The following is a 13,608-nucleotide window of genomic DNA, read 5'->3' as shown; positions in this document are numbered from 1 at the left end:
CGGTGAATCGTACGTGCATAATTCGGCGTTATGCATAGCCAAATATTTGGCCATGTGTACACGCGGGGGAATTCCCTATAAACATTCACACACACAAAACGATTCCCTCCAATTGGTATTTTTCCTTCAGTTGAATATTAAAGGCAGTGGACACTATTGGTAATTACTCAAAATAGTTATTACCATTAAACCTCACTTGGTAAAGAGTAATGGGGAGAGGTTGGCAGTACAAAACATTGTGAGAAACGGCTCCCTTTGAAGTGGAGTAGTTTTCTAGATAGAAGTAATTTTCCACGAATTTGATTTCGAGACCTCAAGTTTAGAACTCGAGGTCTCGAAATCAACCATCTAAACGCACCCAACTTCGTGTGACTAGGGTGTTTTCTTCTTTCACTATTATCTCGCAACTTTGATGACCGATTGAGCTCAAATTTTCACAGTTTAGTTATTTTATGCATGTGTTGAGATACACCAACTGTGAAGGCTAGTCTTTGACAATTACCAATAGTGTCCACTGCCTTTAATCCTTGAAGCAGAAGTTTGTATACGGAAGTTCCCAATAGTTTTAAAGGAGATTCAATGATTATATTAAGGAAGGGTATCTTTTCTTTTGTTTTTCCTGTTTCGATTTGATTTTCTTTATTGTGCCTTGTTATGTACTTTTTGTTTTTGTATGGTTGAGGTAGAATAAATCATCACTCTTTGTGAAAGAAAGTCAATCGTACGGGAGATAGCCGCATGACCTTGCTCCATGACCCACCTTATAAAAATGGAGCAAAAACATAGAAGTTAAATTTTTGGTGTCACATGTTCGTCAGGTGCATTTCCGCTACATTATTTTTGTGAAGATGACAAAATGCTCTCTTGATCATTTTGGGCAAAAGTCCAGTCACTTCTCTTTTGAAAAGAAAATGACATTCGTTGTAATGAGGGGAGTATGCTGAGTGGAACATTGCGTTGTACTCACTTTAGACAATCAGCATGCATGACGAATAATAAGGTATACTGTTCCACATGAATATGTTGTTAATTCTTTAGGCAGTTCTCCAAGTCTAGAGAGTTTTGCCAGTCCACCTGCAGCCAGGTTCACGCCTGTGGCTTTAACCGCAATAGACTTTGAATAAAGAGACAGAGACTTTGCATTCTGATATAAAATTATAGGTAACACTCCTGTAGCAATTCCATATATAGTTGTTTCATTTCTATGGTAACATAATGTGCATTAAAATGATATTTGATAGCTGGGTTCCTACCTCTTATTCGCATTTCCTTTGTGTCATGTATAAAACCAGCAATGTACACCTGACACCAGTACTTAGCCTCATCATCCAATGTCACTTGTTTTATTGTTAATGGATACAAAGGATCATTTGGATCAAATCCATAATGCGTCTCATCTCTGTTGATGAGATCCCCAGTTGCTAACACAACTCTCGCTATAGTGATCGTGTTGTCAATATCATCATTGTTGAAGCTGCTATCTCTCCATCTAACTTGTAATAACGTTCCATCTCCAGGTGAGCATGTCAAGACGGTGTCCATTCCAATATCTGCCCATGCTTCGCCAGAAATAACTGGCCGTGTAGTAACTCCTGCAAAAATCAAGGGCAATTGCTTCGTGCTTAAAATCTTATTTTGTTTGCTCCCCTTTTTTTTTAATTATCGTTTTACGGCAAATTGTTTTTAAGAGGGCTTGAAAAAGCTCCCCTACATTATTATGTTGATTAATTACTAGTATTACTTCGTATAGGAAAATCAACAATAAATTGCTCGATGTGGTTGTTTTTGTAATAATATCTGCTTTTATCAATGAACCGTTATTCAAAATTCCGCCTTAAAGCCATTATGTTTGACCATGAAAGTGGGTCCGTATGGACACACAGCACAGGTAAACGTATTTAAAGGCTTTGTTTACGAATGTTTACGATTGTAATCGGTTGTCATTGTCGTACATTAATTATCTGCTTCCAAATATTGTGCACTTTTTCTGGTTCTGATCTTGTTGTTTGACCTATTTGACATAGGATTTAATTGAAATGAATTTCAAACTGTTTTTATTGTAAATTAAATATTAAGTAATAAACCACAAGGGAAACTCAACTGTGGGTAAAAGTTTTTTAAACTATTTGCGGTTGAACAAAATAGGTAATTGAGTTTTACCAATGAACTTATAATTATAAATAATGTCAAGCTTACCTTCAAGAAAAATAAGCAAAGCAATGAGACGTGAATCACAGTATAAGCTAAGAATTTGTGACTTCATAGTTGCCTCTATGCAGATCACTATAAGTCTGTTTATTGCACGGTATTAGTTCAGATAGTTGTGCTGAACTCGTGCAGCATGAATGACAAACTCTATACTGCTTGTAATCGAATAAAATACTCATCTTATGGTGCCGCACTTCCTGGTTAGGGCGAAAGGTCACTCAACCAATCTCGTTCGAGCGCTTTTGAATTATGTACCGTTTTCAAAATGGTCACAATGCGTATGATTTTAGCTCATGCAGCCATGTATAGGCCTATCCCAAGAACTTGAATCTAGTATAATAAGCGGTGAATCGTACGTGCATAATTGGGCGGTAAGCAGAGCCAAACTTAGCCATGGGGTGTACACGCGGGGGGATTTCCTATAAAGGTTTACGCACACAAAACGATTCCCTCCAATTGGTATTTTCCTCAGACACATAGCCAGTATAGGCAATTGCCCAACATTAAATTAGTCATATGTCTTGATTTTCGATGACGACAATAATTATTTACAAAAACTTTCCATTTGTTGAATATTGGTCCTAGAAACAGTTAACAGTAACCGAAACACACTCCGGTTGAAATGAGATTGTCAATATACCAATCGGATTGATGATGGTCTTGGGGCAGATTCACCCAATTCGCACTACGTTCTTCTGCATGCAACATTCTCTTCGAGCATTGAACAAACAGAAAGCAGGAGCCGAGCCTTATCCAATACGGGCCCGGTGTCCCAGGGAAATCGGTCGGCCAAAGATTCTGTCACCCATTTAAAAAAAAACTAACAGGGGCTAAAGAGGATGTTTCAAAAGAGGGCGCTATCAGAAGTAGTTTGTACACAGTTCGCCGTATTGGAGGAGAGAGGGGGGGGGGGGCAGAATCTCCTTGTTGAACCCACTTCCTTTGGTGTTCCTTTGATTTTTCTCACAAATCTTAAGTGCATTCTTTCTTCAAGATTGGGGGCGACATACAAAAACAGTACTATTTGAACTACAAATAGAAAAAAACCGCATGGAAAACTGACTGAGTGGGACTTGAACCAGGTTGTATCTGAAATTTGGACGCGATCCCAGTCTACATGGCAATTACAGCTTGAATGGCTTCCGACTGGCAACCACAAATATAGAGAGACCACCAATAATGAAGCTCAGTTGGTAGAGCACCTACATGTAAATACAGTGGTTGGCAACCACAAACATAGGGAGACCACAAATAATGAAGCTCAGTTGGTAGAGCACCTACATGTAAATACAGTGGTTGGCAACCACAAACATAGGGATACCACCAATAATGAAGCTCAGTTGGTAGAGCACCTACATGTAAATACAGAGGTTGGCAACCACAAACATAGGGATACCACCAATAATGAAGCTCAGTTGGTAGAGCACCTACATGTAAATACAGAGGTTGGCAACCACAAACATAGGGATACCACAAATATTCAGTCTATAGATAAAGCTCAGTTGGTAGAGCATCTACTTATAAAAACAGAAGTTTCAGGTTCAAATCCAGCTAAAAATCAACTTTTTAAACCTAGAAAATGTTTTGATAAATAGGCTTATAGACAACAAAACAGCTGCAAAGTTTCCCTTTAAACCAAGCTTTTAATTCCTCATATCTCTTCTGTACATCTGTACAAAAACTAGGTGCTAGGTGCTACATGTATATATTTTACAAATCCGAGCGGTGCTAACTTGTGTAAACTCTTTACAGTTATTGATCACAAACTAATAGCAATACAATAATACTTCATAACAAGAATCACACTCGTTTAAATTAATCATCTGTAGTATGCTTGTATTGTACATGTATATTCCAAGCAGGTTTGAAACAATCATATTTTCAGAAAAAAAAGTTGAACGTTTTAATACTTTTATACGATAAAGACAGACATTGCCTCTGTTGCCCTGATCTTGGCCTTGGTGCCCCTTCAATAGTTTTTACCATACGTTTAGCTTGGACATTTTCCAATGGAACTAGCCCTTTGCAAAATTACAATGCTCTTGCCAACTCAAAGATGAAATTCCAGGCATGTATATACAATTTAAAATCAAACAGTAACATCTTTGTTGCCATTCAGGCATGAGATTATTTTTCAGGCATATCAGCACAGATCAAAATCTCCTTTAGTCTACATATAATGTATATGTGCAGAGAGAGTGACAAATATTAAGCAAAATACATCCACACATGGTATCTGACCCTTGAAATAAAAATAGGAAAACTTTAAAAAGTAATCTACCCTATTGGGGTTTTGACCCGATCTTGAAGGCAATTTTAATGATCTTCTTGATTTACTGAAGTAAACAGGGTCAAACTTCATCCCTCTGCTTACTGCGAAAAATCTGCGCTTACAGCAATAGAATGATGTTTTTTTTCAAACGGCGCGTAACAACCTAATTCTGCAGTTAGAAGAGCTTTTGAGTGTTAATGCAATTGGGCTCAGATCAACAAACAAAAATAATAACAAAACTTGTCTTATGTACATGTCAAAGAATAATTAAGTTTAACGATTTCAGTTGTTTCACCAAGGGAGTATCATTGTTTACCAATGAGCTACTGTAAGGCAGACCTGATGCTTCAAGGCGGTAACAATGTCCCTGGTCATTGCCTTGGTGCCCCAGCAAACATTCCAACAGAAATACATGTACTGGTATATACGATTTCTTCACAGAGGTGCCTTTGAGAAAACGCACTGGTGTCCTCAATCTTTTAAGAATGAAGCATCACAAACTGTGGTTGCTTTTGCAAGGTACTTTACAAATATATAAAGACAACCTCTCACATGATGACATGCACTGGCACATAAATACTACAATTTAAATTCATGTGATGTATTGTTCTACCAGGTTTTTCAGGATTGGTGTACTTTTTATAACACAAAACCCAATGTCCAGAGAGTTACATTAAACTTTTACAGTTTGAAGATAATGTTAGAAGGCTTCCCTTAAAATATTACTTGCTGGGGTGCTGTAGTTTTTGAGAAACGAGTAAACAATGTCACAAAAATATGTTTAACATGCAAACATAATGTTCAACTCCTGAGAGGAAAACTATTTTCGCGACTTAACTTCTCAAAACTACAGGACCTCGGGAAGTAATGTTTTTTACAAACTATGTGAGTTTGATGTTAATCTGTAGACATTGGTTTTGTGTCCTGCAAAAAGTACCAAGACCCTTTAAAGCCATTGGACACTTTCGGTAAACAGTATTGTCCAAGGCCCAAACTTCGTGTAACACAACTTACATGTATATATAAAATAACAAACCTGTGAAAATTTAGGCTCAATTGTCATCGGAGTCGGGAGAAAATAACGGGAAAACCCACCCTTGTTTCCGCACGTTTTGCCGTGTCATGACATGTGTTTAAAATAAATCCGTAATTCTCGATATCGAGAATTGATATTGTTTTAATGTTTTCTCAAAAAGTAAAGCATTTCATGGAGAAACGGAGAAAATATTTCAAGAGAAGTCTTTCACCATTAACTTTTGTAAACCCTGTAAGTTATTTGTAAAACTGTGAACTAAAAAAAAAAAATTCTGTTCCGAAAGTGTCTAATGGCTTTAAAAGTATGATCATCCTGATAAACATAAAACCTTTTCGCAAGCGATAACATTTGAATGAGGTGCAAGCTTGTCTAGCTAGCGATCAAACTTGACTGCTAGGTAGACCAGCATGCACCTCATTCCACGCCCAATGCTAGCGTACCAAGTATTTGGGAAATTAAGGTCTATTGTAGAACTTGACACCGTTTTATTCCATGAAAACTGTACACTGTTTATCTGAAACAAGGAAAAGAATCCTATGTTTGAAATCATTTCTTCTGATAGATAGATGGTAAATAACAACAAGGTATGGTTTAGTTTTCAACATAACCTTCGTCAACCACAGTGGCAGCACAAGCTTTCAGGAGATGTTTTAATGACTTCCTTTGTTGCTGATAATCGTCCCAATATCTTGAGGTTTTATTCTGTACAGCCTTGTTAGATTCCTCCTGAGGCCTCTTCTGGACCCCATCGTATATGATCATAACCTGCAATGCTACCTTAGCTTCACCATACAACTGTAGCACCAAGGCACTCAGCGGAAGACGTCCTTTCTTGCCTATTTTGCTCAGACGGTCATGCCAGTTGTGAAGGTCGTTGCATGTTCGATACGGCTGCATGTACACACTCCATGCTGATGGTGACCACAGGCACTTATCACCTTCAACCCACGTTGCCTCAACGTAGTTCAGGAGTTGATGCACTAACCCTGTGGTGGCCTTCTGCTGTAGCTTTGTGAGCATCTCTGGTACGAGTTCAGCTGGGATGAATGGTAGGGCCATGAGTTTCCTCATCAGCTTAAACACCTTGGGATCTTCTAGGTAACTCAGATGAAGCCCAAAGGCTTTAATGTTACCCCAAATGGTCTGGATCCAATGGTAGGCGCTACCAACACATTCTAGATTTGGGATGGCGTCATTAAGGCCCCTCCACAAATTGGTATCATAGTCAAGCATGCACTCTGTCACACGGATACCATCTGGAATTAACTCTGTCAACGCATTAAACACAGTTGTGAAGTCCTTTCGCTTTTTGCCAGACATTAGCGCAAAGAACAATGGCACAACTTTGGCTTGGTGATTTTTCTTCACAAAGCCATGCACGGACAACAGCAACTTAAAAGGTGAGTTCACGATCTTTGTGTTTACATCTATGTACCACTGTGTCATGTGGGAGAGAATTTGTAACTGGTTATTGGTGGCCAGTAGAAAATGGCATTTCTTCCCGCGGTTGACAACTCTCTTCACAAAGTCCTCTGGGACTAAGCCATCTTGGAAGTCAAGACCTTTTCCTTGAACTCTTTGCCTCATGCGATTGGCAGCACGAGCAAGATTAGTAGGATGCGGCATGCCAGGGAGTTCTCGGTTGCCAACATTTGCAGTGAGTACTTCATTTACGATATTGCTTGCCGGCTGAAATGGTTTCAGCTTGGCATTGGTCTTAACTTGAGCAATAATCTTCTCTACCATATGACGTCCTGGATTGCCCGGGTGAATATGCACAAATGCCCCCTTCTTGAAGTTTTTACCTTGCTGTATGACTGTCGCCCGGCAGTATGTGGTCTTGTTTCGTACGGAACATCTCCACTGTGTTTTTTCACTGCCTTTTGACTTCATGGTGTAGGTGTAGCCCGCATCGTCAATCAATCTGGGATGAAGTCTCTGGGATGAACTCCGTATGATGGTGTAACCTCCTCCTTGTTCTGTCTCATCAGTCTGTCCATCGTATAGCGCTTGGCCATCAGTGGCTTGAGGTTGGAACGTCAAAATATTCTTGGTGGACTCTCGTTTTATCTTGGTTAATCCCAATTTCTGAATTACAAAAAGAAGAAAAAAGATTTTATTATTTTGTTTAATGTTTTTTTTATTTACAGCAAACTGCAAAAACACATATGTCTGTATTATTCAAAAAATGAATATCTATGCCAGTCATAAGCTCAAATTTATAGTTGTTTGGTATCGATATGAACTGACATTTCCCCAGTACATTAAATGTACAGACCATATATTTAATTTATGTGATGTGTTATCTGATCAAACGTTTTTGGTAAAATAAAAAAAAACTACACATGACGGCAGACAAAATTGCATTTTACACCATTTTACACCATTTTAATGTGAGGTTAAGTCTCTAACTAGAAAATTATAATTTCCCCAATTTTCTATTGGGAAATCTAAAATCTTAATCACAAAAATATTTTTTGACTATTAAAGCTCATAAAACCTCTGACGCATTCTGACATATTCAGGGATTTGATAGGCTGTTGAGAAAAGAAACAAAACTCTGAGCGCAAAGCGAGCTAGAAATTTTGAAAGGATGAAGCCCAATTATTAACATTTATCATTAGTTTTTAAAGCCTCACTCTGCAGTCCTGGGCAGTATTAAATGGTTAAAGACCCTGGACACTATTAGTAATTGTCAAGACCAGTCTTCTCACTTGGTGTATCTCAACATGTGCATAAAATAACAAACCTGTGAAAACTTGAGCTCGATTGGTCGTCGAAGTTGCGAGACAATAATGAAAAGAAAAAATACTCTTGTCATATGAAGTTGTGTGCTTTCAGATGCTTGATTTTGAGACCTGGAATCAGTGTCTTAGCCAGGAATTTGGAAAGTGGGAGTGCAAACTGAAAAAGTGGGAGTGCAACCTAAAATCACTACAAAAAAATAGAAACGTGTGCGTAGCACACAACACGAGCGCGCAGCGCCAAGTCTGTCTCACCCCCCCCCCCCCCCCCAACCCCCCCCCCCCCCCCCCCCCACCCTCTTAAGGGCCCTGGAAGCATTTCTGGTACCTATTTCTGTTACAAGTAAACTATTTTGATTTAATTTTTGTTTTGTTTTCAACTCGAAAATTAGAGCACAGATATTGTAAAGGTGATCGACGTCCACTATACATTATTAAACTCTATAAAATGTGTCTGGGTCAATAGGCCAGTTCAAAGCAGTTACTTGGACCATGGAGCTGCGCTTGGACCCATTTAGCCTGAAATGATTCAAAAGCGATCAAATAATGCAGTACAAGGTTGCTGTCAACAAAATATTTGTTGGCATGTGTTACTCTTGATACACATTTTTGCTTAAAGACTAAAAAAAAAAATGAAGAGGTATTGAAGAAATTAAGAGTTATCATTTACTAATGTTAATTTTCTATCCATTCTTGTCCATTCGATTTCAGAACTATAGGCCTAAGGTCAAGAAGCTGATAATAGTTTTTGTATTTAATTTAAACAAATCAATTAATTAATGTAAAATAATGATTCACACAAGTATTTGCAACCAATCAAAATGCCAAGAGTGATTTACATGTACCATAATTGTTTGCTTAATTTAAACTGACTGATCATGGTAATTAATATTTTCCTTAGTACATGTATATGTTTTGGTTTCATAACGTTTAAGTCTTATAGGTTGTTTGTTGAAACTGGGTCAAAGGCAATTTGTAAACAGTCTGCAGAGAATAAAGAACAAACAGTTACGGAAGACAGTGCCATTTAAGTAGTTCCATTGAAAAATAAATTTGGGAGGTCTATCCCCCCTACAGCAAAACCAATCTACAAAGCAACTGCAGAATGTATGCGGTAAAAGGTGCACTGCCCCGCGTGTCACTTAGTTACCGATACTGACGTCATAGTAGAAAAATCCAGAGCGCGATGGTTTGTAGGATCGTGGAGATGAGATTGGTACCTAAAATAATCTGAACGAAAACGCGTGTGAAGTCGCCTCTATCATCATACCACGTGTGCATGGAGTTCATGCTGCCTGCTGATGACGGTCGATGACGACGACTGACTGTTAAAACGAAGTCTGCGTGTCTCGCTTGCGTTGTGTAATTTGCACGTGCGTTGTGTAATGTGTGGTGGTTTGTGCGTTGTGTTTTGTGTGGTCGCAATGTGGTCAGCGTTTTCGAGGCAACTTCGAGTGATTGTTTTATGGTTGCGTCGTTGAAATTTTGATTCAAAAAGAAGAAGGAAATCTGGTAAAACCAAATCTAATTTTACTCACTGCTGTTTAAACTGTTCAAAAAAAAAATAAAATAAAAGAAGTTCAGTAATTTTCACTTAAATTATTATACAGCCTGGCTTCACCCAAGCCGTGCATCAAATTTTTGCCCGTGTTTTCAGCCCAACTGGAATTCTAAATCTGAGGTCTCGAAATCAAATTCGTGGAAAATTACTTCTTTCACGAAAACTACTCCACTTCAGAGGGAGCTGTTTCTCACAATGTTTTATACTATCAACCTCTCCCCATTACTCGCTACCAAGTAAGGTTTTATGATAATAATCATTTTGAGTATTTACCAATAGTGTCCACTGCCTTAAATAGGTACATGTATCTCCGTTTCTTTTAGAATTTTATCTTTCAAAGGAATTTCTTTTTTTGAGGAAAACAAAAAACAGAATCCCGTTTTAAAACTACGGAAATCACATCCCTGTGTAATGAAGTTAATAGAAAAAGTACACTTACCTCAAAAGAAATTTTCTTTCTGCTGGATCTTTTGGCTACCTCCAGACCATGAAGGTGAGCATGATTACCCTTTTTGAATGAATCACCATTCTGGATGACTGTTGCTCGGCAGCACATATTCTTATTACGAACAGAGCACCTCCAGAAAACCTTATTTTCGCTCTCCTTCTTTAGGGTGTATGTGAAGCCCTCCCCATCCATCAACTTCCTTCTGTTCCTCTGGGACTGGATGATCTTAAACCCATCAGAGAGCTCCTGGGTTATTGACGTCTCACCCTTGTCTCTGACTACATCATCAGACGACGCCTCAGCATCCTCTAAGGTTTCAGTTGTCTCAATGAGGTGGTCTTCCAATGTCTCAACGACTGTCTCGATGATGTTTTCTTGTGGTCCAAGATGAAGATCAACCTCAGCTTGGAGAATGTCAATTGCGATGGAGCTGGCAGCAACTTCGGTTTCCATTTTACAACCGGCAATGCAATCCATTTGGCTTCATCCAACAGCTACCTACGAACAAGTAGAAAAATTTATACAGAAGTTAAGTACAAATCCCTTATAACTGGAGATTTTGAGACAGTATGTGGCGGTACCTTTTTTCATAGAGTTGCTTAAGTAGCAAATGCTGCCTTCGAAGGAAGTTTCTGCGAAAACCAAAAATAAGCAGGATACCAATCACACAGCAATGTCACTGGTATTTTGGCTGGCAACTTCTGCTGTGCTTAGCTTCATTTTGTGTTTCAGCACAGCAGCTTTAAGAAGTTGGTACAAGTAATTTTTTAATTATTTACATAATAATGACACACAGCAATAGATTCACATGGTAAGTCTACTGTGACGTACAATCTCAAAAGTATCTCATTTCTCATTGCTTTTGACGTAGGCTTAGCGATTTGACAAGTTTGTAATTTGTAACTTGGAAGCGACTGTGGTGTACTGTTACAACTACATGCTGTGAATGCAGATATGTTGGGCGCTATCAGTCAATCTGCGCGATCAACCAATCGCGCTGCGCTATCGACCGATCGCGCTGCGCTACATTCGGCAACAAACATACGCGATCAACCGATCGTGCGGGAATGGCTCTGCGCGATCGGCCGATTGTGCAGGAAAGGCTTTGCGCGATCGGCCAATTGTGCAGGAATGGTTTTGCGCGATCAGCCGATTGTGCAGGAATGGTTTTGCGCAACACCGATTGTGCAGGAATGGTTTTGCTTGATCGACCGATTGTGCAGGAATGGTTTTGCGCGATCGGCCGATTGTGCAGGAATAGTTTTGCTTGATCGACCGATTGTGCAGGAATGGTTTTGCACAATCACGATGGTGATATTGAAAACCAAACCATTCCTGCACGATCGGTCGATCGCGCAAACCTACTGTTCATGCACGATCACTAGATCGCGCTTATCTTTTCCTGCACGATCGGTTGATCGCGCAAAACTTTTCCTGCACTATCGGTCGATCGCCCAAACCCGTTCCTGCACGATCCGTAGATCGCGCAAAGATGTTCATTGTGCGATCGACCGATTGTTGCCGGATCGACCGGTTGTTGCGCGATCGACCGGTTGTTGCGCGATCGACCGATTGCTGTGGGACCAATTTGATCTTTCAATAGCGCAGCGCGATCGGTTGATCGCGCAGATTGACCGATCGCGCCCAACATATATACTACACTGCAGGACAGATTGATAACTACTAAACTACTGTACTTACTCTGAGGACTGGACAACTGTTTTACATTTTTCTTGCTTCAAAACCAAAATCAGACAAATAAAACCATTTATGTGAATATGCCAGAGTGGTAAAGCGCAATAAAACTAGAACAAACTGCAAAGGCATGTCAGGTTGTGCTCTTTAGGTTTATCACGATGTGGAACCGCAATGCGTTGTGGGTAGGCAGAGGGGTCAAAATGACATGTTCAACTACCCTGATGTATGTTTGATGCTTATTTATATCTTTTGTTTGGGTTTAACAGCGCCCTCTCTTGATATTTTGCAATTCGCGATAAACCTTATGTCGCATCATGCAGAAGTCAAACATTTTTTAGGATAAATTACCATACCCCTATTTGCTATGGCGCCACCATTTTTTCACTCATTTTTACAAGGGCTAGATCTCATTGACATTGGTAAATTAGATAGGCCTACTATATTTTTTCATATTGAATGAAAAACTGGCGGCGCCATGCGGAAACTTTTCCCATTAATTTAATATGAAGTCTCCCAACAACTTCAAGGTTACCCCCCACCCAGTCACGCCCACTGTTTCACCCTTTTAACGAATTTCAGATATCCTGCTGCACAGGAAAGAAACTGCAAACCAAAAAGGTGACTTTTAATTTTGGAAATAAAGTAAGAATTTGAAATAAAAAAGGGATTTACAACGTAAATTAAGACTAAGAATACGTTTAATGTTACCTCCGATTTGTACGTCCAAGACCAAACTGTGTGACGCCTTCAGAATATGATTTTGTTTGGCCTCAAAAACGGGAGAACGAAGTGAAAATTCACCCAATCTCGAAGAATACCGTCAGTATGGTACGTTTATATCAAGTACAGAATAAACCCGTTACAAGAGTCTGGTTACCGCGTACTTTTGACGCAGATAAAGTTAACAGCGCCCTCATGTGTTGACTTGTCATAACATTTCGATCATCAAGCCGGCCGGGAGGAGGAAAATGGAAATTCTTGTAAGTTTTTTATTTTCTGTTATGTTTGATTAAAGAAGTAAGCTTCAAATTTTCCCAAGAGCAAAGTCAACAAGTGTGTTTTTGTTGTATAATCCGTTTTGAGTGTGTCCTCCACAGAGCTGAGACGGAGTAAAATCTGCTTTGTTTTGACAATGTTTACTTTATGTCCAAATCACTGACTGGGTTTATCAACGCCCACCACACGTACGTCACACACATCCATCCTCTCACCATTATCTGATTATCCATAGAGCAACCTATCCTGGTGTCGTGTGTTTTCAGTAGGATAATGGTAAAATTGTTCACAATCAACAACTAAATGGTTTTTTTTTTCAAATCATCTATCCAATTTTTTAACAATAACACTTGCACTTTATGGTGTGTTGAAATTTTTAAAGTTTTGGTTTTTACGTTGCGAGAGACAGTCCGCCATTAAACAGACTTGAGACAGTGGTCGATAATAAAGAACAACAATAACATGGGTTGCGGTCCCTCCCACTCCCTCCCTCCCGCCCGTGCAAGCTTCCCTGTCTTGGGTCCGAGTTGACTTGGGACCGAGTTGACTTGGGACCGAGTTGACTTGGGACCGAGTTGACCGGTTCCCCTTCTTACTTACTCTATAGGTTCTAAAACTTAGAACATACATGTGGCACTAACCAAC

At 39.4% G+C, this 13,608-nt stretch overlaps 2 protein-coding genes across 2 annotated transcripts; both read right to left on the bottom strand.

The window, feature by feature from the left end:
• Positions 1–465: 465 nt before the first annotated feature.
• On the bottom strand, positions 466–2,342 carry LOC117293461. Its single transcript, XM_033775805.1, has 2 exons — positions 2,197–2,342; positions 466–1,592 (listed from the first exon to the last, which is right to left on the bottom strand). The coding sequence occupies exons 1-2, from the start codon at positions 2,261–2,263 to the stop codon at positions 1,156–1,158; spliced, it is 504 nt and encodes a 167-aa protein (XP_033631696.1). The 5' UTR covers positions 2,264–2,342; the 3' UTR covers positions 466–1,155.
• A 3,437-nt stretch (positions 2,343–5,779) lies between these two features.
• LOC117293997 lies at positions 5,780–12,825 on the bottom strand. The gene is made up of 3 exons (XM_033776514.1): positions 12,676–12,825; positions 10,261–10,767; positions 5,780–7,604 (listed from the first exon to the last, which is right to left on the bottom strand). The coding sequence occupies exons 2-3, from the start codon at positions 10,744–10,746 to the stop codon at positions 6,108–6,110; spliced, it is 1,983 nt and encodes a 660-aa protein (XP_033632405.1). The 5' UTR covers positions 10,747–10,767; positions 12,676–12,825; the 3' UTR covers positions 5,780–6,107.
• Between the last annotated feature and the right edge of the window lie 783 nt (positions 12,826–13,608).

This window comes from Asterias rubens, chromosome 8, assembly GCF_902459465.1.
Source record: "Asterias rubens chromosome 8, eAstRub1.3, whole genome shotgun sequence".
NCBI classification, from domain to species: Eukaryota; Metazoa; Echinodermata; class Asteroidea; order Forcipulatida; family Asteriidae; genus Asterias; species Asterias rubens.
This window is presented reverse-complemented; position numbering and strand designations above follow the sequence as displayed.

What these genes read in the sequence shown, in the direction of transcription:
- LOC117293461 (XM_033775805.1), bottom strand. Translation starts at nt 2,263, where the DNA reads ATGAAGTCACAAATTCTTAGCTTATACTGTGATTCACGTCTCATTGCT. An exon ending in TTTGCTTATTTTTCTTGAAG is followed by an intron (nt 1,593 to 2,196) that starts GTAAGCTTGACA and finishes TGATTTTTGCAG; the next exon opens with GAGTTACTACACGGCCAGTT.
- LOC117293997 (XM_033776514.1), bottom strand. Translation starts at nt 10,746, where the DNA reads ATGGATTGCATTGCCGGTTGTAAAATGGAAACCGAAGTTGCTGCCAGC. An exon ending in GAAAGAAAATTTCTTTTGAG is followed by an intron (nt 7,605 to 10,260) that starts GTAAGTGTACTT and finishes TTTGTAATTCAG; the next exon opens with AAATTGGGATTAACCAAGAT.